This window comes from Cuculus canorus, chromosome 1, assembly GCF_017976375.1.
Source record: "Cuculus canorus isolate bCucCan1 chromosome 1, bCucCan1.pri, whole genome shotgun sequence".
NCBI lineage: Eukaryota > Metazoa > Chordata > Aves > Cuculiformes > Cuculidae > Cuculus > Cuculus canorus.
The window spans coordinates 157,655,907-157,681,093 of NC_071401.1; the positions used below are offsets into that span (position 1 = coordinate 157,655,907).

At 39.7% G+C, this 25,187-nt stretch overlaps 1 protein-coding gene and 1 long non-coding RNA gene across 4 annotated transcripts in view; one reads left to right on the forward strand and one right to left on the reverse strand.

Annotated features, from left to right (window-relative positions):
- Positions 1–3,006: 3,006 nt before the first annotated feature.
- On the reverse strand, positions 3,007–7,251 carry LOC128853765 (uncharacterized). The gene is made up of 3 exons (XR_008452511.1): positions 6,486–7,251; positions 5,850–5,994; positions 3,007–4,439 (listed from the first exon to the last, which is right to left on the reverse strand). It is a non-coding gene; the product is annotated as an uncharacterized LOC128853765 (long non-coding RNA).
- Positions 7,252–7,562: 311 nt separating this feature from the next.
- The window catches only part of SCYL2 (SCY1 like pseudokinase 2), a 39,331-nt gene continuing 21,706 nt past the window's right edge, over positions 7,563–25,187 (forward strand). The window contains exons 1-6 of one of the 3 annotated variants that reach the window (XM_054080208.1): positions 7,612–7,714; positions 7,826–7,885; positions 12,922–13,126; positions 21,028–21,185; positions 24,181–24,325; positions 24,921–25,070. In XM_054080208.1, the coding sequence (XP_053936183.1) occupies positions 12,950–13,126; positions 21,028–21,185; positions 24,181–24,325; positions 24,921–25,070 (630 nt within the window). In that variant the 5' untranslated portion in view covers positions 7,612–7,714; positions 7,826–7,885; positions 12,922–12,949. Of the gene's footprint in view, positions 7,715–7,825; positions 7,886–7,995; positions 8,011–12,921; positions 13,127–21,027; positions 21,186–24,180; positions 24,326–24,920; positions 25,071–25,187 lie in introns of those variants that run through there. The other 2 variants (XM_054080199.1, XM_054080217.1) reach the window with 2 other exon arrangements.

A 25,187-nucleotide genomic window follows, 5' to 3' on the forward strand; every position in this document is an offset into this window, starting at 1 on the left:
CTTAAAAAGGATATGACTTAATTTCATGGTAGGAATTAGGCTTATACACTCAAACAGATTCAAAAGGGGACTCGGAGGATAACAAATGCTGATTTGTCCTTTATAGTCTGCTAATACAATTTGTATAGATAAAGAATGCTTCAAAAGCCAGTCTACTTGTTCTTGCGTCACTGGAACATAGATGGTAAAGGGATCCATCCTGTTTAATTCCAATAAACTATGGCAACCCTTTTGAATTAGCATAGCTAACATTTCATGCTGAGTTGTTATTGTTTTAGAAAACTGATGTGGTAAAAATACCCATTCTAAAGGTCTAAATTTGTCAGACGCACCTTCTACCCACTGGGCTAAAACACCAAACAGTTGGAATTTGGCTGAAATAATATACAATTCAATTGAGGTGTTTAAACATTTGCAAAATGTTTGTGTCCGACTAAGATTTTTGGCAACCTTGTCCAATGCAACCAAAGAATCTTTGTTTAATTGCCTGGGAGAGGTTAAATCTGAATCTCCTTTTAACAACATAAACAAAGGATGTATTTCTTCCGTAGTGATGCCTAACAGGGGGTGTACCCATTTTATGGCTCCTAACAATTTTTGCACATCACTCAATGTCTTTAGAGAACATAGAGGTTTAACTTGCTGTGGTTGAATGGTTTGTTCTTGAATTTTCAATCCCAAATATTTCCACAGAGGGATTTTTCTGGTGCGACACAAAGACCTATTTGGGTAACAGCTACTGTTACAGCTGCTACAGCTTTAGCCGTCTGTTCTGGTGTTGAGGCTGCAAGTAAAATATCATCCACTGTTCCACCGAAATGGGCTCATCAGTGGTCTGGGTAAGAGAAAGGGTGGCCTGCACCGCAGTGGCCCCTGTTAAAAATGGGTGCTCAAAGTCAGCCCCCATTGTGCTGCACAGACTCTACCCCATAAGATGGTGGGAAGTGACAGAACATATGGTTTAACAGTTGCCATACGACCTTTGGGTCCATATGTGATTACGGAGTGCAAACTTTGTCGTGGGCTAATCACTCCCCCATCCTCATCACAGCAGTGGAGTGGTTCTGTCTATGGCCAATCTGCCAGCCATTCTCTTAAAGAAAAAACTGTTATGTTGGCGCCGCTGTCTATAATACCAGTAAAATATTGTTCTCTATTGCTCTGTGAGTCGTACGTCTCTCTATTGCTCTCTATTGTCGTACTTTGCAGGTTAACGTCAGTTGTGATTTTTGTAGTTTTTGTGTCCACAGAATCATGGCCTGGTCAGTCAAGCCAAAGCCTCCTTCTCCCCATATGTGATTTGCTGCATGGGGTACAATTGCTTGAAAATAAATCAGCTGAGCAATTCTGGTGCCCTTTGGTACAAAGCAAGGAGGCATAGGCGTCCAAGCCATTACTTGTACTGTTCCCCTAAAATTGGCATCAATCAATCCTGGTAAAACAAACAATCCTTGCTTTAACAGTGCACTAAGTCCATTTCCTAGGGGGCCCTTAACAGCTGTAAGGAAGAGCTGAACTGCAGTGCTTGTTAACTCTGTGTGGCCAGGTCCAGCCCTGCACTTTCTGCTGTGCTGGCACAGAGCTGGTTTGCATTACAGAAGGGTTCTGAGAGGGTACTTTTATCTCTCTTTTTACCTCTCACTCTTGCGCTCGGCTGCATGTTTCCCTGTGCCCCCCAAGGAGCTAGTGCCCAACTGTCTTTGTGAAATCTAGATCTATAGGTGTTTGCAAAATGTTGGCCTTTTGGACATCTTGGATAGATTCCAGGACATTGATCTAGTCCTTCGATTTTCAGACCTACATGGCCCCTATTTCCAGAAGGACACTGTCGTTGTAGATGTCCTGGTTTTCCACAGCTGAAACAAATTCCCCTCTGCCTAGGTGTATGCACGGCTGCAAAAGCACCAGCTATTGAAGTTAGGTCATGAGATAGAGATCCGACATTTAGGCATGCTGCCATCATCTCAGTAAGTGACGGGTTTTTATTTTTTAAAGGCCGTAAAATTTTCTGATGGTCTGCATTTGCATTCTCTATGGCCAATTGTTTAAGCAAAGCTTCTTGAGCAGCAATATTGTCTACCTGCTTATTTAAGGCTTCTTGTGGTTTGTCTAAAAAAGTCATGTATGGTTCTGTAGCTCCTTGTTGAATATTAACAAAAGACTGTACGTGAGTCTCAGCGTCAGGGACATTTCTAAATGCCTTCAAGACAACAGCCAGTAACTGTTGCAGCCCTTCCACTGGTATTCTAGCTTGGGCTACATTATCAATATAATTGCCCTTGCCCATTAAAGCATCGAGCCCCACATGCCACAAGGGACTATCCTGTGGATACTGCAAATTATCCAGGGCTGCTATAGTCACCTACTCCCTCCAGTTTGATGTAAAAATAATATACTGCATAAGAGTCATAACTAATCGGGCAATTGATTTCCAGTCCTGCGGTGTAAGATGGTACGTGTCACCAATACCTTCTACCAAATTTAATATAAACGGAGTTAGTTAGTCCATTTACTTTTACAGCTTTTCAAATCTCCTTTTTTGCTTCTTAACTAATTGGCTCCCAGTGAAGACCAGTGTCCTGTGCATAGATCACAGGAAAAGCTTGCAATACTTCAATCACGCCCTGCTGCTGTGCCTCCCTCCTGACCTGTGCCCATCTGTCTGAGGGACAGGGTGGAAACAGATCAGGCTCCTTCTCAGGGTCTGTCGGACCCGGATCAAAGGGCTTGTCAGCATCCGCATCAGAGGGTGCAGAGGCAAGCGCAGCCAGTTTAGGGAGGTGGGGGGCTAGTGCAGCTGTTGACGGTCCTGCACCTGGTTCCAAATCACTGTGCTCTGTGGAGCCAACATGTGCCTTTAGCACTTCAAAAACAGTCCGCCAGGGACCAAGCAACTTAGTAGCTGTTTTATCTGACCAAGTTACTTGATCCCATAGCCAAACTCTTATCCCAGGTTTCTTTCTCAAATGCTGAGCAAACGTCAAAAGAAGACTCATGATCCCGAGCCCACACCAAAAGTGCTTTAATATCATTAGTTTCTAGCGTTCAGTTTTGTTTCTTTAAAATATATTTAAATATAAATAAATTACATCTTTCTATTCCTGGTTTATGGTGTTCCCCATCACCTTACCAGCAGCTCACTTTCTGTCTAGTGGGAAGGTGTCTACGGGTGCACCCTGGGCTTCGTTTCAGACCTTCCAAACATTCTGCTGATGCACGCCGCCGGACCACGCTCCTCATGTGAGCCTCTGTTCAGACCCTAAATCGGGCGCCATTTGTGGCGTATTAACAGGCACAGACTCAGCTTTCGTTTCAAGCTAAGACCAAGTTTATCATTACAACCTTGTATTTATACCTTACTAAAAATGTCAACACCGGTCCCATGAGTCCTTCATAAAAATTTCCACAGCAGTTCTTCTCCTTCCAAGCTCCTTGCGATCACTGCTATTGTTTTCATGCCTTCTTGTTTTCGCCACCAATGATTATCCTCAGGCCGGCAGCTCGCTAGGTATCAAATGCTCTGCACTCCTGCTCCAGAGGCCCAAGAACACTCGTGAACATTTCTTGCTCACCATCTCATCTGATACTTTTTTTGTATTTCCTCATCACATTATTGTTATGGACTTGGAAAGTCACTTTAGGAGCAGGAGGAGCTTCTAACCGCATTGGAGCAGCCAACAAGTGGCTACGAAGAATGTGCAGTGTCCTTGTGAGACAAGGAGGAGTGTTGTAGAAGCATTTAGGAAATGCTGTAACCCTACCCTAACTACTAAGCATTCTTGCCTTAGTTTGACAGCTTCAGGAATGGTAGGAACAGTGTATCCTAGAGGACAGTTATGTCAAGGCCCTGAAGGCCACCACAAAGAACATGGAGATAGAACTAACAACTATGAAGAAGCTGCAGGGCTTTCTGTCCGCATCATCAGGAATTGTGACCATCCTTCATGAGCTACAGAGCCTAGTTCGTGTTCATGTGGGGAAACTCTAAGATGAGGCTTTCCTGGAGAACCTATGAGCAATCAGTTTCTCTCTCCTACTGACCATGGGCTGCTCTGAAAGTCCTGCTAGCTCATTCCCCAGCTTTCTGGCTTTAGGAGTTGTTCCAGGTGGCATGACCTACTTAATGTCATCTTTGTTAAGGAACTGACAGTAATACACCAGCTGAAGTATCTTCTGCTTTAGACCAGTCGAGACCTCAGGCAGCACTTCAGACAGCTGCACCACAGGGGGATTTAGTACCTCCAGTTGCAGGCTTTCCCTGGGCTCTGATGGTGCTGAGCACTTCATCCTGAAGGCCTGAGTGGCATCATCAGACTGGGACAGGAATTCTTCAGTTGCCTGTACTCTGCTCGCCTTCCCATTTCAGTGACTGTGGATTCTCTGGCCAGAAGGGGTGGATCCATAATGCAGTGAGAAGATCTCCAAAGATGGACCTCAATCTGAAACAGATAAAAACTGTATTGATTTGACAGAAATAAGCATACTAAGATATACACACAGGAGGAGACAGGGCTTTACATATTCCTTAAAAGTACATGGTAAGATAGAGATCAGCCCAGGTGCAATCAACAGGAACTCTACAAAGTAAGAGAACATTTAAGGAAAAAAGCTCTGATGGCATGCAGCTACTTCCATTTCTACATTCTTATAATATAAGAATTCTTTACTACTACAGCATAGTTTCTCCTTTTCTGTTGCTAACAATAGATGCCTTATTGACATCATATCTTTACAGTAACACCACCAGGAATTATGACAAACAAACAAAAAGCCTCAGCATAAATTCGTTCAATTTCTAATATCTGTTATATTAAGTGAAATGTCTGGTCTAGAAACTAGGAATGTTTTCAACACCTGAAGTTCAGTTTTAATATATACTTAATCTTCAAACATCCAATCCTAACCAAATACTTTTTCTGAGTTCCCTTATTGTTTCTGGAAAGAAGTCAACAAAAGCAAGTACATTAAGGTCACCCTTGTCTACAAGTAAACAAAAGTGTAATAATGCCTATTTTGTCCACTTAACACAAATCCTTGATCAAGATTAAAATAAAGCATTTATTAACAAAAACGTTTCATAGATGTAGAATTTAGTCAGGGAAGTTTAAGCTACACATAATTTCTTTGTTCAGGGAAGTATTTGAGATATTCAGGTCTTCTTTGCCAAAACTGTCTGGTTTTCTCCTCACTGAAAACATCTAGATGTCTTCTAGAAGCAGAACATCAATTAACTGCAGTAGTCATAGCAGTTTGCTGTTTCCAGACATCATCTATTACCGATACCATAAACAAACAAACAAAAAAGCGCCACCCTCAGAAACAAGATCTTATGCAAAACACTAAATTTTGGTTTTACTCACTCAAGAATGTTTTAAATGTTCAAAGAAATCAAGGTAACAGCATAGTGTGAAGTTTCTGTGTTGAGAAAGAAGGGATCAAAATAGGAATGCTAAGAAAGAAAGCTTAAAAGAGAACAACTTGCTCTCTTTGTCTATTAATTAGTAATAACATATTATAACCAGTAATACAACCAAGAAAGACAAGTGAATAGTAAAGGAACGTTACAATACATACGTATTCAATCTCACTGGATGTACCACTCCATTTTGTCCTGAGTAGTACTTGCATAAATAGAATAGCACCATCGTGCAAAAACCTAATCCTGTTTCGTTCCTTTTGGTTTACTTATTATAAGCATTTACACACTTAGCATTCATTTACCTATTTTGTCATTAGCTACATGTTAAATTTAGGACTCTGAGGGGCAGTGTTTAACTAAACAAGAAACTCAACCCAAGTAGATATAGTGAAGAATAACCGGGTTTTAAAATAAAAAATTCAATTCTCACCTCTTTTTGGAAGCAGATTAGCTGGTTCATTAACCATGATCTTTGGAGGTAAAGATGCGTGAACATTTATTGATTGAAGAAGCTCCTCTGCCCCTTAGCTGCTTCTAAAGATAAGGGTTTTAAATGTGTTGTTTCACACTTCGTTCTGCTTAGGGGAAAAAAAACCGAGCTGTGTAACAAATATGATCAGGACACATTTATCTTTCACTTCCTAAATTGCTGTTAAATCAGGACTTCATCATATCTGGGGCATATCCTGCTACTAGAAAACCACTCATCCATATTGGCTTTGTGGAGAGGTCAAGGACATTGATTCCAAATATTGTTGATGAGTTCTATTTCTTTTACCAGTTTCCAGCAAGTAGCTCACTCATACTAATTCTCAGATTTCAGCACAATTGATTGAAAAACAAAACGATTCCTAGGCTTATGCTACTGTGCCAAACTAGTCTAAATAACAAAGGGCCAATCAAAGCAGTTCAGCTTTACCAAGAAATATTAGGTACCACCTGCTATTTAGGCATGACAACATTTCTCAAAAGCAGCACACAGTTTTCAGAAGTCTTCAATCTCATCTACAGTTAACCCACCATAACTAGAAAGAAAAAAAAATCACAGTAGTTCAGAATAACTCACCTGGAACATCTTTCTGTCTTCTGTTTGCAGACTGGCTCAGAAGCCAAGCCCTCACTGTCTTTATTCTTTCTCAGAAAAAAAGAAGTAAGACTATTGTTTGTGTCTTCAAACTCTTGCTTCTTTCTCGTTCTTGAAAAAGTAAACCTTTGCTCTTACTGGCCCAAACACCTCATGATCCTTCTCGGATCCAGCTGGTCCAATCTCCCGTGCTCAAGCAAGGCCACCCAGAGCTGGTCATCCAGAACAATGTCCAGATAGCATCTGAGTATCTCCAAAGATAGAGTCCACAGCTTCTCTGGGCAGCATTAAGAACAGCCTAGCTCCATCCTCTTTGCACCCTCCCTTCAGGTATTGTAGATATGGATGAGAACACCCCCTGAGCTTTCTCTTCTCTAGGCTGAGCAGTCCCAGTTCTCAGCCTCAGGGGGATGGTTCAGCCCAGGGGAGATGCTCCTCCAGCTCCCAGTTTCTCTCCCCCCCATCCCTCTCAGCTCAGACAAACCAACACTTCGCATACCTCACACCTGCCTGCCCTTCGCCCTCAACGCTTGAGCACAGCTCAACAGCGACGTCCCCTTCACTGCACCTTCGGGGGACGCAGCCGGAGGACGCTCCTCTCCCCTCCGTGATGGTGCAGCCTCCGGCACCGGCAGCGCCCCGGGGCGCGGAGCAGCGGGGAGACAAGAGCCGACCCTTCCCCTTCTTCTTTTCCCTTTCTCTCTTTCCCTTTCCACTTCCCCCTCTATACCCTTTTCTTCTCCCTTCCTCCTTCCCGCTCTATACCCCTTTCCCCTTCACACCCACCGGCCTTCTTCTCCCCCCCACCGGCCTTCTTCTCTCCCTCTATCTCCTCCCTCTATCGCCACTCTCTTTCCCCCCTTCTCCTCCTCTTCTTCCTCCTCTCCCCCATCGCCCTCCCTTTTCCTCCTCCTCTGATTCCTTTCTCCCCCTCCTCCATCCGCCCCGCCGCGGCTCCAACCCGCTCTGCCTCCTGACCCACACAGTCAAACCTCCCGCCCCGGCGGAAGCCTGTGGTGCGCGTCACTTCCGGTCCCCTTCCATCCTGCCCCGGCCACCGCCCCAGCGCCCCCGCCGCGGGGCGGAAGTGAGGCGTGCACCGCCCCCCCGCCGCTATGGAATAGCTGGAGCAGGACGGGCCCGGGGCGAGGGACGGAGCCGGTGTGACAGGCGGCCCGCGGGGCAGCCGCGGCAGCTTCCCGAGGGCTCAGGTGAGAGGCCTGTGTCCCGAGGAGGGAGCGGCGCTGGGGGGGCGGGCACAGTCCGGCGGCTCCGGCCTCGTGGCCCAGGGCAGCCCTGAAGGTGCGATCGCTTCCCGGCAGGAACCGCGGAGCCGCTGCCTGTAAACCCCGCTTCCTCCCGACTGCCCTGCGGGGCGGCAGGTACCTCGAGTCCCGTGTACAGCGCTGAGTCCCTTGCTGCAAGGAAAACATTGAGGGCCTGGAGCGTGTCCAGAGGAGGGCAACAAGAAAGGGCTGGAGAACAGGTGTTATGAGGAGCGGCTGAGGTAACTGGGGCTGTTCAGCCTAGAGGAAAGGAGGCTGAGACCTTGCCACTGTCTACAACTACCTGAAAGGAGGTTGTAGTGAGGTGGATGTTGTCTCTTCTCCCAAGTGACAGGTGATAGGATGAGAGGGAGTGGCCTCAAGTTGCACCGGGGAACGTTCAGATTAGACATTAGGAAAAATTTCGTCACCAAAAGGGTTATCGAGCCCTGGAACAGGCTGCCCAGGGAGGTGGTTGAGTGCCCATCCCTGGAATACGAGTACATGAAGTGCCTAGATATATGATTTAGTAGTGGACAGGTACAGTTAACTCAGTGATCTCAAGGGTCTTTTCCAACCAAACAATCTATGATTCTACAATTCTTGGCCTAGCTGTGCGAGCCCAGTCTCTCTGCAAGCAGCAGTCACGGTGGAGGGCTGGTGTGAGAGACAGCAGCACGTAGGTGAAGTTTCTCCTGTCAGTGGGTGACAGATGGGTTCCCGTGTGGATCTTGCTCTGTGGGTTTTTGGTAGGCATTCAGTTGCAGCTCAGTACCAAAAAGGTGAAAGGAAAATCGGGAAGGTGCCTTGCTGTAGGGACAGCTACAGCATGTGCAGCGCATCATTGCGTTTGATCCTCCTGTTGTGTTTGTAACAGGTGCAAAAGCTTGTTTCTGCCGAAAAAATGGAGGCTTGGAGTTGTTTTTGTTTTTTTTTAGTTTTCCTAAGGCATGGCTGTCCGAAGCCTATTTCTTCTATGAATTCATCATTATTTGGGTCAGATAGGTGGGATGGGAGTTTGAGTTGGGTGACATGAAGTATCTATGTGCCCACCCACTATGTTTATTTACAGAAGCGTATCCCGGCTTGTTATAGGTCGGATTCTGGCAGCGTGTGAGATGCACCGCTGTGTAGCGTGTGCCTGTGCAATACATCTGATGAAGTGATGAATTACTTCAAGGATAAACTAATACTTTTGAGTCATGCAGTTGTTTTACATGAGTGAAAATTAAAGAGTGGTGAGGAATCTTTGGTTTGGATTTGCTCTTATTTCAACATTTTGAATGTTTTGCCTCATTTCTTATTGCTGTGTTGGCTGTTGCTTGCTGCCTTGACAAGTGATTAGGATATCATCATGCTGATGTATTGTTGCTGATATATGTTAGCATAAGGATGGTTATCGATTGTGAGGATTCATGAAAACCGCTCACCGACTGTCCAGATTGGTTCTGGGTTTCATGGAGTTGGTATCAGTAGCATTAATATTATTCTTGAAACTCAAATGGGAAGAAATCAAAGTTCTTAAATGTTTATTACAACTCCTATGTTGCATGTCTGAACACTCGTTACTCTTTTCAGGTCTTGTATTTTCTCATTTATTACCTTTCTAAGTTGATTTAAAATTTGAATGTGAGTGGCTCTTGCTGTGTTGTCCTGTGATAATTTTTCTATAAACAGTAGTTCAGTCTTAAAAGAATTAAACAAACCAGGTTTTGTACAGTTGAGAACTGAAGTTTACATTTCAGATATGGTTAAATCATCATGATTTGTGGTATTACAGATACTACCCAAAGTAGATACTTTTTTTTTTTTTTTTTGGCATGAGTTTTCTAGGTGTGTTGTTCCTATTGATATACCAAGTTTGTACTGTGGTTAGTAATGACAGTCATTTTTATGGAGCAAAATATGCTATTTTAGATTACAGTCCAACACGTGACGTGATGATTTCTACAGAGGTACAGTGTTAGATGGACATAAAGTCAAAATCGAAGCTGCTTATTGAGAAGTAAGTTTCTCAGTACTCTTAGCTTAATTAACAAGTAGTTTGCATACTGTTAAGCTGCAGAGGAACAGGTTGGACAGGGCCTACCAGGCTTGTTTTTTTAATCCTAAGCATTCAGACACTGGAATGCTGTCAACATTCTCACCTAGTGGCTTTTCCAGACCTCTCACTGTAATTAGGCTATTACCCACAGCAGAGGACACTTCCGATTTAATCAGTACTACGCTATTTCTCCACCATCGATATAGAGAAGCTAAATTTCAAATTTATACAAAGGGATTTGAATGTGCATGCACCTGCATTTTCTTCATACTAGCTCTGAATTTAATTTTGTGAAACATCTCTTTAGTTTTGAGAATTCTAATGCAAGGTTGTGTTGCATGGGTAGTGGAGATTTGATGGCTGGGAGTGAATGAAACAGTGCAAAAAGCCCAAGATTTAAAAAGAAATACATTATATTTGTGGTTATGTTAAACTCACTAGAATTGATTTTTATATCATAGCATATAGAGTTTGCCCCATGGAATAGCTACAGAATATAATCTCTGAGACCTGGAAATACCTATAGCTCTTATTGAGAATACTCCATGATCCTACCTATTTTCCAGGTGAACAGAAATTCCTTTATACAGGGATATTACCCAGTGTTTGATAGCTGTTTGGTCTTGGTCTGTGCAGTTAAGAATTGCAGGCATTTTTCCATAGCACAGTTCATAAAGTAAAACATTTTATCATAAGAAAATGTCAGATGCTGTAATTAAATTACTTAATAAAAGAATCCATGTTTTTGTAATTTATTTCCAGCTATGTTCTCAACAGAACACTTAATTATGTACTTCCTTGGTATGTATTATTATCTTATTTTATTCAGATGCAGTTTCTCATATCTGAAACTCACAGTCGCTGTAAGTAAGACCAACTCCATCCCAAACGTGCTTGAAATCATATCTGGCTCTGCTGCTGAGTAGTCCCATTGAAGCCATAACTACTATTATTGATTTTAAAGTTTAGTATATGCAAGATTGAGATCTGTGCAGCTGGATACCTTTCTTTTTTTTATAATTTATTTTCTGAGAACTCTTTGTCTGGTTCTTTATTTAGAAGCATGAAGGTGTGTCAACTCAGCTGACATGGAAATCAGAGAAATGTCTATGGAGCCACAGCATTGGTATATTTCTAGATTTCGCTATGGAAGAATACTCAGGATGGGATATAACTGCTACAAAAGACAAAACAGAACAGCATAGCTGTGTTACTCCCAGCACTGTGCTAGAGTTGGCCTAAGGACTAGCTTAATAATGTTGTACCCATCTGCACTGGAGGGAATTGTTCAGTAACTTGTGTAACTTTTTAAGAAGTTTTGTTTGGTGCGTTTATTACTTCTTTAAGGAAACAAGTCTCTTTCCACTTTAATACTAATCAGACTGTTTGTCCTGATTTCAAATGGAATCTGTAGTAGCAGGGGAAGAAGGTGTCTGTGTCCAAATAACTGTAGTGTGGTTGATTTCAGTCAAGTTTGGCTGAGGTATAGAGCTGTCAAAAATAAGTTGCTACCTACAGGTTTTGTAAGAGGAAACAAACTCTTGTCTGTCTTGAATGTGGAAAAAGCTTTGGCATAAAAGCATACATTAATAGACACTATGTAAACTACGTAGACCAGAATATTGACTTATAAATGTATGTAGTACAGTGGGAAGAGCTTTAATTCATACAAGCAAGCACTTCACATCCAATCAGAAGGACTTTGTGGCTGACTAATCCCAGTGTTCACTGTGTTACTTGTTAGTGCCTTCTGCTTCTTTTGTTCTTGTTACCATGACTTGGCAAACAACTTCCTTATCACAATAGAATATTGTCTCTTCCATTTGAATAGGAAAGACATTCTCTATTTTTCAAAGAGACAGTTTTACACAAATTATGTACCAGTGAGTTGAGTATATGACAGATAAGGCCATCGCTGAAAACAGTATTTCTGCAGATTTCAGTCATTTCCTGATGTGCTATCTTAGGTTTATTTACTGTGGGTTGAAGAAATGGTACTCTTCACACCTTATATGAAAGGGAGAATGGGGAAATATCCTTAAATGTCTGCATTTGAATATAACACGTAATACCAGGAAATCATTTCTGCTTGGATTCTTTCCTCATCTTCATTCACACCAATGAAGCAGATGAATGTCTGTCTCTTTTTTTCACTCTTTATTTCCTATCTTCATTCTTTCTTCTGTTTCCATGTCAGAGAGACAATTGTATAAATGAGACATGGACTTCAGAACTTCTATCTGTCAGACTAGGCAAGTCAGATTTTTTTGGAACTATAACAATTTAGGAAACTGTGGTAGTACATAGTACAGGGGGAGATAAACTAAATTGTAAATTGTCACACTCTTTTAGCTCTTGAATTTGCAAGGTGCTGCAAAGAACTCCCTTGGGCAGCTTTTTTTATGTTAAAATAAAGCATAGAAAGATGTTTTCTTCCCCTGCAGCAGCTGATCAGCTCATTAATACTTAAATCATACAAGCAGTGGTGTCAGCAATGTGGTAGGTGACATACTGAATTTTGGGCTTGTATTTTGACAAGCACAGTGTAAGAAAGAACACGTTTTTTACTTGCCTTTTATATAATACACATCTATTGTTTTTCTGGTCTGGGATCTTAAGCAATCTTTCCTTTCAGAAAATGTGTGGTTCCATTTACACTGCAGTTACAGGAGCCTGGTTTCCTTCACATTTGGTTCTCGTTGTTGATTGATATTAATACACAAGGTGCGAACCTTTTCCTTCATGAGAACAGTTTATAGATTATTTGCTTTAGTCAGTCTTGTTTTTAAGAAATGGTTGACTGTCTCAGTCCTTAATTGCTTTGTTAGATCTAGTGAAGAATGATCAAGAGACTGAAAAGTTTTTGAGGAAAAGTAGAAGCAATGGCATATAATCCCCAGGCAAGCCCACACCGCTGCGTGTATTCAGAATGAATATGTGTAACTGCAAAGCCCTGGAAATTATATTTCACTAATGTTTTTGTGGGTTACACCTATATCCTATTAGTTCCTTGATTAGATATCCTTTAATATTATAGTTTCAACATATGTCTTATGTTAACAGAAATTGTTAGAGGACTGTGAATCTTCTTTTTTTCTTGTCTTTGTAGGATTGGACATTGGCGTGCAATTGAGACAATGGAGTCCATGCTGAATAAGTTGAAGAGTACCGTTACAAAGGTAACGGCTGATGTCACCAGTGCAGTCATGGGAAACCCTGTTACCAGGGAATTTGATGTTGGCCGACATATTGCCAGCGGTGGTAATGGCCTTGCTTGGAAGATATTTAATGGAACTAAAAAATCAACAAAGCAGGTGGGTTGTGAAATAAAGACCTAAGTTCATAAACGTAAGAAAGCAGACTGATAATGTAGCAGATGGTAAGTAGCATTTAAAAACAAAATCTAACTGGCCAGGCTGGTGCTAAGGGTAGTACTAGAAGTAAAATGAAATGAAGATCCCAATGATATTTAAATATAATGTTATCAGCTGCATAGGTGGTAGTTGCTTTTAGCCTTCACTGCTGGAGAAAGAAGCATACAGTTTGATACCTCAATTGAGGATTAATCTGATTAAAACTGGTATGACAAGAGGGAAGTAGTTTAACAAGGGTCGGTTATCCAGTTTGTTTTACCTTGCAGCTTTTTTTCAGCACAAGTACTGGCTTTTTGGTGGTTTAAAATAATCATGAAGTATGATATAATTTGTTCTTGGCAAAAGAGGCTTGTTTTTTGCTCAGCTGCCATACAGAAACTGAAGGGTTAGAAATGTTAAATCGTGAGATGCAGTAACAGCAAGGCATGGGATAGAGGAGGAGGTTGTGGGGGAAGTGAGTTCTGCCTGCCTTGTGCTGCTTTCAGATCAGTATTGTTCCCTTTCAGTTTCCTTAAAGTATTGGCGTTTAGAGCACTAGTATATAAAATTTTGACTCGCTTGAAGTCACATGTGTAAATGACAGCAGGATTGTGACTTTGGAAGAAAGTTTGCCAGAAACAAAGTCTAAGAACTGCTATTATAGAAAATGGTTTTGTTGTACTAGAAAAAAAATGTGAAGTGTCTTTTTTTTCAAACTTGGAAAGGAAATAGAATTTTCAGCAAGTCAGTAGAACAGTCAGTATATTATGGCCCTCAGTTAAACTTGATGCTGAAGTGATGTGAGGTCACTTAAGACAATGAATCAGCTTGCTACAGATGTTTCAAAAAGAAATGGACAGGAAGAAATGACTTTGGAAACCACATATACAGTCTGTTAGATGGTAGGAAAATAAGCTTGAGCAAAAAGAGAAGAAATGTACTTTGCAGAGAAGTAATCTGTGGAGAATGTGTGATCAGATTGTGACAGAATCTGAATAATATTAAGAAGCTACTTTTTGCCATATTCTTAAGCATCTGTCTGGCTGTTGCAGGAGTCTATACATGTAGTATTTACTGAATTTACCAGTTGGATTTTTTTTGGTCTTTTCAAGCACATAAAGATGGTATTTTTGATAGGTTTGTATAGCCTCTGTGCCCAGTAAGCGTTTGACCTGTAGCAGGCTTAGATTTGAGCATCTGGAGAGTTGTAGCAAGTTTCTTTGGTTGCTTCATTGACAGAGTGTGTGTGACTTAGTTTCTGTTGATCATGTTTTTCAGGCTTTGAATGAGTGTTCTGACCATTGATTTTAAGGAGTTTTAATTCATGGGTTACCACATGTGATCCTGCACATCTCTGTCAACCCAGACTAACATCTGTGTATTTGTATGCCATCACTAATCATTAAAAATACAGTAGCAGTTGCAGTGCAGGGAATTTTAATTGGCTGGTGATTTGAAATGCAATTACCTTTCATTGTTAATATTATCAGTTAGCTATCATCATGTCAACATTCAGTTAGCCTTTCAAGATAAAACTTGCAGCAATACAAATAGTTTGTATTGTGTTGTAATGTTTGTATAATATGATTGTATTGCAATGTATCTGTTCTTCAACATTATTTTTGATCCCTTTTGCGTGAACTTTTGGAACATTGGCTGGGCTATATGAAAGTGGCTTCCTGTCCTTTTCCAAGTGGTAGCAGTCACTTTTGTGAAGTGATGCAAGTGTGTATATCCAGTTTGAAGCTACAATCACTTAGTGTTTTTTCAGTAAATATGTATTGCGAATAGGATGTAGGGGCTTAATTGCCTGTGGTGGTGTCATTTTACAACAAGACAAGTCATAATTGAAGTCATCGTAGCCAGGTACTTTTAGCATTACAGCAGTAGAGTTGATCAGAAATCTTTGTTCTCAGAACAAACAGAAGTCAGCAGTCTTAGAAAAGTTGGTTAGCTAGAGTTAAGATTTCAAATATGGGTTCATTTGGTTCCTGTTTTAAGTCAGTGGATGGTTACAAATATTCCGTCTCCTGTAGCAGTAGGTATGTATGATTTTATTCCTCATTTCACAGTTCTGCATGGTTCCTGCCTTGCTATTTTTCCTGGGTTTCTAAATTATTAGCTTGCTTTTTCTTTTCTTAATGTGCCTTGTCTTTTCTTGATTACTTTGTAGGTGGCTGAATTACAGCGTAGCAGAATGTGAGGAAATTACATAGCTTTGTGCATGTGTTTGGTGCTATTTGATAGCTGATTTGCTGCTATTTGTTTGAAAGATTTATGAGTCTTTCTGGTTATATGGGTGTACATGAAGTAACATGTTTCTAATTTTACAGTGTGTATTTATGCTCATTTTGGATTTGTTAACTTAGTCTTTATACACTTACAGTTTTTTTTGGCATAGTATGGCACTTGTCTTTTTTCCGTTTTGAAAGTGCAGTCATGAAGAAGTACATAGGTAAGCTCACTTAATGTCCTTGTTGGTAGCTCTAGTCATAAAAACTAGCAGAATTAAGGAGTTAAAGGTTTGCACTTCAAGACTACTGTAGTTGTGGTTAACTTTTGAGGTGGGAGTACTAGAAGTGTTAATGGTAGGTAAGTCAGCTTTCTGTTGTTTTGGCTGTGTATACAGTATGTTTGAAATTAGAGCTTCCTACTCTTCAAACTTTAAATGCTAATTCGTTTCAAAACTGAAATAGCAGTATTGTGTATGTTATGACTAAAGCAAACTGATAGGAAAGTATGGTTATAAAAAACATTGGCCAGCTTCTGAAAATAAAACCTTCAAAAGCTGGAGGAAGATTTTTTTTTTTCTGGCAAAAGCCCAGAGTAATACTGGAATGCTTTCCAGTATTTTAGTTGAGAGACTATTTTGCTTTGCACAGTGGGAGGCTTTGGTAAAACATCATGTGTTTGCATATTGAGTTACATTTGATTTTTTCAGTAAAAAAATGCGTGAGTGCAGATGGTTAAAATAGAGAACAAAAATGAAAGGAAAAACAAACACAAAGTTTCTAAAATCAGGCACTTTCTTCCCTTAAAATTTCCTTTGCTTTTATGTTCATAGAATGAATCATAGAATGGTTTGAGTTGGAAGAGACCTTAAAGATCATCTAATTCCAACCCCCCTGCCATGGGTAGGGACACTTCCCACTAGATCAGGCGGCTCAAGGCCCCATCCAGCCTGGCCTTGAACAGTTCCAGGGATGGGGCATCCACAACTTTCCTGGGCAAACTGTTCCAGTGCATCACCACCCTCATTGTGTAGAATTTCCTTTGTATGTCTAGTCTAAGTCTTCCCCTCTCTAGTTTATAGCCATCCCCCCTTGTCCTATTTCTACATGTCTTTGTAAACAATCCCTCCTCAGCTTTCTTGTAGGCCCCCTATGGGTATTGGAAGGTTGCTATAAGGTGTCCTTGGAGCCTTCTCCAGGCTGAACAACCTCAACTCTCTAAGCCTGTCCTCGTATGGGAGATGCTCCAGCCCTCTGATCACCTTTGTAGCCCTCCTCTGAACCTGTTCCAACAGCTCCATAGCCTTCTTATGTTGAGGATTCCAGAACTTCACACAATACTCCAGGCCGGGTCTCACAAGAGCAGAATAGGGAGGCAGAATCACCTCCCTCAACCTGCTGGCCAGACTTCTTTTGATGCAGCCCAGGATACGATTGGCCTTCTGGGCTGTGAGTGCTACTGTTAACAGCTTTCTCTGTATGCAGTAAAATGGATAAGAAGAGGTACTGTTTGTTGTTATTGTTTCCAGTGCTTTTAGAGTTTTTAATTTAGAAATATTTTCTAGTTTTGTTTGCATCTTTTTGGACACACCAACTCAGTGGGTTTTTGAATTCTTGCCTTCCTCTTGGGGCAGGAGAGAAGGTGTGTTGGTTGACATCAGCAATACTTCTTTTTCCTCGCAGGAGGACGTGGTAGGACTTGCTTTGCGCTTTGGCTACCTGCTTTCTTAAGATCTAAGAATTACTTCTCTCTTTCCCCCCTTCCCCTATCCTTTTTTTTTTTTCTTTTTTTTTTTTTAGCAGTTTTGTTGGCTAAGTAGAGTAGTGGTTTTGCATTTTCTTTGGTTTATAAGGTGTTTATGTGAGAAAATAAGAACATGTGTTTTAAACTGTCTGTCCGTGTTTTGAACTGGTATGTTTTTTGTAAGGAATGCAGGATTGCAAGTGGATTTGGAGGATGTGATGGACAAACACAGCTCCTCACTCACTCACCCACCCCCAGAAGGATAGGAGCAGAAAATAGGAAGAAGAAAAAGAGAATACTCATAGGCTGAGATCTGGGCACTTCAATGGGTGAAGGAAGGAAGGAAGGAAGGAAGGAAGGAAAGAATGAAAAAAAAACCAAAGAAAACAAGGGAAATAGCTCACCACATCCCACAGGCAGACCAATGCTCAAGCTAGTCTCAAACGGCAACCACCTTAGAAGCCAGAAGTCCCCTTCTTTCTCTACTCTAGTTTTTATCACTGAGCATGACATTATATGGTATGGAATAGTCCTTTGGCCAGTTCAGACGGGCTGTCCTAGGTATGTTCCATGCCAATCTCCTGCCTACCCACAGGCTACTCACTGCAGTGACAGAGTCGAGGGGGAAAAAAGGAAAACCTTGGCCCTGTCCTGTTCAGCAATAGCCAAAAGGTTGGTGTGTTGTCAATATTGTTCTAGGCACAAATCTGAAACACAGGTGAGATGCTGTGAAGCAAGTTAACTCCATCTCAGCCAGACTCAGTACGAAGGGAAACTGCCCAAAGAAGATGGGAAAAGGAACTTGCGACATTTAGTGATTAAAATTACAAGGACAAAAAGCCTTTATGAAAGGGTATATTAGTGAATACCAGGTCTTTGGGACAATGGTTAGCAGGGTTCCCCTGAAATACACAAGCACAATCAGAGAGAACTTGCTTACACTTTGCTGTTTGGTGTCCTAAGAATGTTCTAGATTAGTTAATATGGTTATAGCCCAGTTTAACCATGTCCTGTCTCTCACGTGTTGTGGCCAATGCTTACACCTGTTTGCACCGGTGACATTTAATTCTTTGGAAAAAACGTTGTAGAACATTAAATTTCTTTCAGTGATGTTAAAAATTCAAAATTCTCGGCATTAACAAAAGATGGGTTTTTTTTGAAGGGCTTCAGTCTGGCAAGTATTTGTGACGTACATTATAGCACACAGCTGTTGCAATGTCATCACTGAGCTGTACCTAACACCACCTTGAAGTAAAGCACTTGGCTTAAACATGTGACAGAGGAGACAGAAGGTGTGGACTATCTTATGTTTGTAAACACAAGTGAAATTTAAACTTAGATCTCTTGAGTGGCCAATTCAGTCCCTTCCATACTAGCCCGTAGTCCCTAACCCAAGTCGTAGCCTTGTCAGTATGCTCTGTTGAGACAAGGCCATGTTCAGCAAAGCATGTCTACTTCCTACCACTTAATGAATGAAAATTTGTGTTGTTGAAGATCAGGGTTGGTTTGTCTCTACTTTTTCACTTTCTTTGTGGAAAGCACTCACTCTTCTTTTTTAATATATTTTAGTCTTTTTATGTTAAATTCCACAAAGCTGTGTGGAAACACAACTGCAGGATGAAATAGCAAGACATTATCTGCAGGAGGAAGCTACTCTTCCTTCAAACTTATGAAATAAAACCAACAAAGTGGAGCTCTCCTAGAGCATTCCATAGAAAGAAGTAGTAGCTGTGTAAGGCTTGTCAGGCTTTCATTTCAATAAGTTTCCGTGAAAGTAATTACAGGAAATGGAATCCCTGTCAGCTACAGTCAGTAGCCCTCCTTTGTGGGGTTGAATATCAGTTCTTGTCAAACAGAAGAGGAAGAACAGAAATAATAGGTTCATAGTCAAAATTTGACAGGTTATTTGGCTCACACAGCATAAAACTGTGAGCACTTTTTAATGTTTCCAAGCATACTAGATGGTTTCAGTATTTTTTGTGCATTGAGTGTGTCTTATATGGCTCATGACTCAGCTCTCTCTTCATTCTTCTGTGCAGTAATATCTGGTGACTTATGGCAGTTAAGAAATTATTGTTGATATGTCATTCTGCATCTAAAAATCAATGTTAATGATGAAATTGAATTACAGAATGGCATGATTTTGAATTATTAGTATTAGAACATGTTTAATATTTTAATGTCCATGAGGAGACTGAGGTGGCTGTATGCTTTCCTGTGTCAGAAGTGTTACGTGAAAATGAAGGTATTGGAAGCAAGTTGTCACACAGCTGAAATTATTTTCATTCCTGACACTCCACAATAAATGAGTCTGCAAAATCAATGTGATAGCAGTCATTTTCTTACCTTGGATACTACATTTTTATTTGATTACTTTTATGTGAGCTCATTTTGGATATGTAAAACTTCTGTCATACTTCAAACAAACCTTGCAGGACTGCAGCAGGCAGCAATAGAACCTATTTATAGCCATCATAAAATGTTCAAACCACAGCTAATATCCCATGCTATCTGATTTATAATATTCACTTTCTGATTCTTTTGACTTGACATTAAGGAGAAGTGCTTTCAGAAGTGCTATATTAGTTTGAAATTCTTTTGCTGGTCACATACCATGTTCACACTTTGTATTGGGAAGTCTTTATTTTGAATACTGGGCATAGTGTATGTCTTCCATTCCCTGTCAGTGGTTCCTCCCTGCCTTGCCTTGCATCAATGTTCATGTTTGATCTATCACACTTAAGAGTTGGAGCAGAGACCTGGTATGGATAGAAGCAGGAAAAATGTACTTGGTTGAGTTAGTCATTGATGTTCACCTGCTAACAGGTTAAAGAAACAGGCACTACCTAAAAAATATAAACTAGGTTTTTTTGTGTATTGTTCTGAATTTCTTTTTTCATATAGCCTATTGCTAAAAGTCTGGGTTTTTTTTAATCAGTAATATAGCTGTTCCTGTGAGTAAGTTAGAATAATGGTTTCAGATTGTTCAGTGCAGGAGCATAGACTTCCTCTTGGGACTGAGAATTGTATTGTCATATCATTTTCTCCTGGTTTCCAACCTTTTATTATTATTTATAAGTCTGTTATAGGAGTATGAGAAAGTCTCTATTTCATGATGAAGTTTTTAATTCCTTTTTTCTTCAATGGATTTAATGGCTTTCAAGATGGTGATATAATCTAATTTTTTATTTCAAATACTCCTCTGTAATTTCCAAGTTTCATATGAATTTCTTAATGTTCTCCCTCTGCATTTGCAAAGGTTGGTTGAAAGAACTGCTTTCTCACCTTTTAACATCTACCACCTTTCTGGGACTTCTTTTTACACGTGTTTAAGCATTAGAAAATTCTTAATGCTTTATCTTTTGAATGGTCTGATCAGATTAATTGATTGCTCAGATATTGTTCTGTGACTATAAATTGTCTTTCATGAATGTCTAGTTTAATATAGGTGTGGTTTAATAAAGCACCAGTTGGTATATTTAATGCCGATTGAATGCCTATATGCTCAGATTAGTTTGATTATTCTTACTTGATGTAAATGCTTTCATCTACTTAAAATCAAGCTAATTTCTGTCCTGTGGATCTGCCGCTTTGTCACTATGTAGATAGTGGTTATAGATTATGCATTACTGTTTGTAAGTTAAGGCGCAATAGTACCTTAACTCTTCAAATGTATATTACAGACATTATACACGGTAATCCGTGTGCTTATGACTGGGACAAAGTAAGGACAATATGTATACGTGTACGTATATATATATTGAAATATTTGTTGCATTGGTGGGATTGTACTGTTGATTCAAAAAAAGTGTGTGTGTGTGTAATTGCGTATATGCTTGGGTTTTGGTTCTGTTTTATAACAAGTGAATTTTGCCACTTGTTTCTAGGAAGTGGCTGTTTTTGTCTTTGATAAGAAGCTAATAGACAAATATCAAAAATTTGAGAAGGATCAGATTATTGACTCTTTAAAACGAGGCGTTCAGCAGCTAACCAGGCTTCGACATCCTCGACTACTTACTGTTCAACACCCGTTGGAAGAATCCAGGTAAGTTGTAGTGAAATTGAGACTGGACTTTCTTAGTCATTGTTATTGAAAGTAAAATATCTGGAACATTCAACACATAAATCTGATGAGAGTCAAGTTTACTGGTTTTACTCCTCTGAGAATGGTATATTCTCACCCTCCTGTTTTTTTTTTTTTTTTTTTTTTTTTTTTCCTAATTCCATCCAAGCCATAGGATGCGTTCCTGGCGTGACTCTAAGGAATAATCTGTTGCATGATCTTTGTCCAATTGCAGTTGTGTAGCTACACACAATCCTTAGAGCATGAAAATTTGGTAGTTCAATTAATTTCATTTTTAAAGAACTCTCTTAAAAATCGTTTTCTTTTAAAAGATTGCTCAAACATTTGTTCCATTTATGAGATGTATGTACTTAGTGCATGTGAGATTGGAGATTTTTGGTAAATTGCATCTCTTGTGGCCACATAGGTGCTTAAAAGGGCCTCAAATGCCAAACAAAAGTGACAAAAATCAGTGTAGTTTTGTAGTACTTATTTGATTTCTGTAAGGTTGGCCACTAGGCACAATAATGGGCAAGTCTTACAGATTTATCACTCAACTGTAGTGATGACAGGACACTAAAATCTAGCAAATAAAATGAAGGCTTCGTGTTAATATAGAAAGCTGGGACTGATCCTACAAAGCAAGATCATGAAGGTTTTTTTCCGAAGTAATTTTTCTAAGTAGTAGCCCAATACCTTCTGAACTTGTATATTTTGTACTGTGTCTATTAACCTGCCTATTTTCAAATGTACCGGCTTCTAGAAGCTGAGAACACTGTCGGAATGCTTCTTTATCTTTGTGATGCCTGCTTAGGGAAAGATTTCTTGGATTAAATGATGTTTGCATATTTAGATATATCTTTCCTCCAGTACTAAACACATTTCACATGAACAAGGATTCAAAGTTGTCATTGGCTCTGTGGTACATTATGCTCTTCACAAAAAGCTAAGGAAGATTAACTATGCGATTTAAGACAGTTCACAGTATTTTATAACAGTAAATAAACCATTACACACCAAACAACCTAGATTTATCTCAGTTCTGATGTACACTAGTGAATCCCAGAGGATGCACCAGGCTTCTTCCTAAAATTATGACAGTATTTCAATTGACTCAGCAACTGCCTCTGTAATGATTTTTTTTCTGAACTCTGCACTTCAGAAGAGGAGGCTAAGATTCATACCTTGGAGTGTTAAGAAAACTTTGTTTTTCTTGTAAAGAATTTAAGCTTTTTGAGTAAAAACAACAGTAGTTATGTCAGAGTTCTTGTTTGTGAGTTTTTAGCAACGCCCTGTGCTTTGCTGCAGTTGCTCTTCTTTCTATACTGTGCAAGTTCCTTGTAGAAACATGTATAGAACTATGCCTGCCCAGTTGTTTGCTGCGCTAGGGACAGGTGTAAGGCTCTTTAGGGGTTCATAAATGCTTAGAATATTTGTTTGTGTAACCTTGTGAGAGCATGCTGTAAGATTTCTTTAGAATTGCAGGTCTTTCCAGGGTGCTTATTCTTGAAGAAATCAGTCGTGGGCTCCTTCTAGCTAGATTGTACCTGGCCTTTTTTGGTGTCTCCAGAGCAGCATATGGTTGTGTTGAACTGCTTCTAAGTCACCCTTTATTTCTCTTTTGTGTTGGTCCTGCACAGCTGAAGTATATATAGAAAGAAAGGCCATACCATTCTGAATACCTAGTATACACCTAGTGCACAGATCATTTTCCACTATTAGTAGAATGTTTCTACTCCAACTTACCGGAATGCAATAGAATTATATTCAATATAGATATCTATTAAAAGTATTATAGTATATCTATTTTTACATACATTTATATAATTAATAACTCGTTATTTATACTAAATATGTAATACAAATACAATATTTACAACTGGTCTTGAATTGCACTAACAGCACAGATGAGCAATATTATTCTATATTTAACTTTCTGTTGGAGAAAAGGGAAAAAAACACCTCAAATTTTAAGTTTACTCATAATGTCATTACTACCCGTTAAAAATATCAGTAGTGTGAAGAGTCACAGATGCTTAATTTACTACGCATTCCATCTGTTGCAGTTTTTTCCAAAGCATATGCATTTTTGGCCATCACTTTTATTTTTAACTTGTTTTGTCATGTTGCTCTGAATTTCATTTTGATATTATTTAGGGAACTGTTAAAGAAGCTGCACTGTATGGCAGAAATCGGGTTCTGCAGTATTCAGTTCCTTTAATTAGATTTGCCCCATCCTTCCGTTGCTCTGGTTTGGATTCTTATTTCATTAAGTAGAAAATAAGCACACGTTTTTTTATTCCCTGAAAACAACAACAATCCAAGTCTGTTATGAAACCCACTGAGTAACTTCCATAGGTATTTTCTAGCATCTATGTGCTAGCCGTAACTATGTGTAACTAAGCTCCATGGTAAAGCTGAAGTTGGAGTGAAAATAAGGAGTTACTCTTTTCTGTGCTCTGATTCCTCCTAGAGATTACTACAGAAACAAGTTTTATATCCCTGGTTGTGTTAGTAGAAACGTGAAAGAGATGGCATTAACAGAATGGTAGGAAAGAAGACAAACCATAGCTCTGTCAGGTTGGCTGACACTTGTGAATCTTTGTTTTAATTTTCAGTTGTTTTTCCTTCAGAGAGGCAGCAGGTAAAGCTGACGTAGGACTAAAATCTGTATGAGTGATAAGAGGCTTGCGTGTTTTGTCAGCCTTATTTTACTTTGGAGAGCAAGCTTGTTAATTATTGTGACGTAAAACCAGTGTGGTAGATGCACATGTGGCGTTGTGTGTTCTGTGATAGTTTCAAGGAATGAACAGAAAGTTAGACTTCTGTCTTCTTGCCTGTAACTTTATTATTCAAAAATGAGCACCACCAAGTGCGCTGCTAATGTATGATACAATGTTTGCATGGTTCTCTATTCACAGGCAAGGTATTTGTTACATTTATAACTGAAAAAATTTTCTGTGTATTTGTTCTCTAGGGATTGCCTGGCTTTTTGTACAGAACCAGTCTGTGCAAGTTTAGCTAACATTCTCGGCAGCTGGGACAATCTACCTTCTCCTTTACCATCTGACATTAAAGAATACCAACTGTATGATGTGGAGACCAAATATGGTTTGCTTCAGGTAGGCACAGGTTGTCCTTACAGTTTTCTTGCACTTTTAGCGTTTATGATTATTTTATAAAGTTTGTAAACTGCCAAAGTTTTGTCTGCTTATAGTAAATCATATGATAGGGAAGTGAGAGAAGATAGTGTCATGATCACTGGAAGTGTAAGAGAAAATGAATGCTGGAAGCTCTAAGTTGCTGCTGGCTTTGCTTATTCTGATGTGGAAAATAAAAAATTGAATGAATTTTTATTTTCCACGTCAACGTCTGTGATACAGCTGTCTCTTCCATGTGTGAATCTTTTCATTGTCTTCTGTGGAGGAGCAGTAGATCTCAGGTTTAATTTGGTGAATATGTTGATCAACTTTGAGAAACGTTTTTATGCTCATGAACGTTCTGTGATAGTGAATCAGCATTAATGGTTTTATCTGCTCTTTACCCATCTGTGTTTAATTTCTACCATTCGTGATCTTTAAGACATAGCCCAAAATAGTGGTGAAAAATTGTTTCTTAGCTAATTTACCAATTAATTCTTGTGACCATAGGAACAGGATTTTCCTACAGGATATATTTTGATATATTTAACCTAAAATACTAATCTTTTATTAACAGGTTTCTGAAGGCTTGTCATTTTTGCATAGCAGTGTGAAAATGGTCCATGGAAATATAACTCCTGAAAATATAATTTTGAATAAGAGTGGGGCATGGAAAATTATGGGCTTTGATTTTTGTATCCAGTCAACAAATCCATCAGACCAGGAGGTAATAGATCTTTATATTTATCATCCTTAGATTCCAAATTCAGATCTTTCTCTGAAACCAGTTTCATGACCTTGCATTTCAGTACAGAATAATTTATTTAGTATTCACCTCTGTATT